This window comes from Corvus kubaryi, unplaced genomic scaffold (assembly GCF_017639235.1).
Source record: "Corvus kubaryi isolate FWS band 111438036 unplaced genomic scaffold, C.kubaryi_AGA036_p1.0 36753, whole genome shotgun sequence".
NCBI lineage: Eukaryota > Metazoa > Chordata > Aves > Passeriformes > Corvidae > Corvus > Corvus kubaryi.
Genome location: NW_024580939.1, coordinates 16,162 through 17,189, shown reverse-complemented (window position 1 = coordinate 17,189; position 1,028 = coordinate 16,162). Strand labels below are relative to the sequence as shown.

Genomic DNA, 1,028 nt, shown 5'->3' with positions numbered 1-1,028 from the left:
CCCAGTGCTCCCAGTGCCCCCAGTCCCACGCACCGCAGCGCGTCCGCCATCCCAGTTCCCAGTGCCCCCAGTGCTCCCAGTCCCCACGCACCGCAGCGCGTCCGCCATCCCAGTTCCCAGTGTTCCCAGTGCTCCCAGTGTTCCCATCCCTGTTCCCACTCTTCCCAGCTCCCAGTGTTCCCAGTGCTCCCAGTCCCACGCACCGCAGCGCGTCTGCCATCCCAGTGCTCCCACTGTTCCCAGTGCCCCCAGTGCTCCCAGTGCCCCCAGTTGCACGCACCGCAGCGCGTCCGCCATCCTGCGGCCGATGCCGCGCCGCCGCCGCGCCGCCCGCACCCAGATGCGGCTGATGCCGCACGCGGCCGCCTCCGGCTGCTCCGAGCAGCGCCAGGCCCGGCACGGCCCCGGCAGCGCCCCGGAACGGGACTGGGAGCGGCACTGGGAGCGCTGGGAGTGCTGGGAGTCAGCCGGGGAATGCTGGGAATGCTGGGAATGATCCTGGGAATGATCCTGGGAATCGGCCGGGGATGGGAACGGCTCCGGCAGCACCCGGAACGCCTGCGGGAATAACGGGAGTGGGAATGGCGGGAGTGGGAATGGTGGGAGTGGGAACTGGGAATGGGAACTGGGAATGGGAGTAATGGGAATGGGAATGGTGGGAGTGGGAATGATGGGAATGGGGGATGGGGAATGGGAACTGGGAATGGGAGTAACGGGAATGGGAATAATGGGAATGGGATCAGGGAAATGGGATTGGGAGCTGGGAATGAGGGACGGGAAGTGGGAATGGGGGATGGGAACTGGGAATGGGGGGGAACGGGGAACAGGAACTGGAGCTGGGAACTGGGAATGTGGGGGTCGGGAACTGGGAACGGGAACTGGGAATGGGAGCTGGGAACGGCAATCACCGACTGACTGCTGATCAATCACTAATGAGCTGTCACTCATTAACTAATCACTGAGCAATCAGTGACTGATCAACGATCGATCGCTAACGAGCTGTCACTCATTAACTAATCACTGAGCAA

The 1,028-nt window shown here is 63.4% G+C and overlaps 1 protein-coding gene across 1 annotated transcript in view; it reads right to left on the bottom strand.

Moving 5' to 3' along the window:
- LOC121660654 (glycine, alanine and asparagine-rich protein-like) overlaps positions 1–1,028 on the bottom strand; it is a gene marked incomplete at its 5' end in the record, with an annotated part of 19,942 nt that overhangs the window by 4,689 nt on the left and 14,225 nt on the right. Inside the window, one exon of the mRNA XM_042020079.1 lies at positions 281–558. Within this exon, the coding sequence (XP_041876013.1) occupies positions 281–558 (278 nt within the window). The remainder of the gene's footprint in view (positions 1–280; positions 559–1,028) is intronic.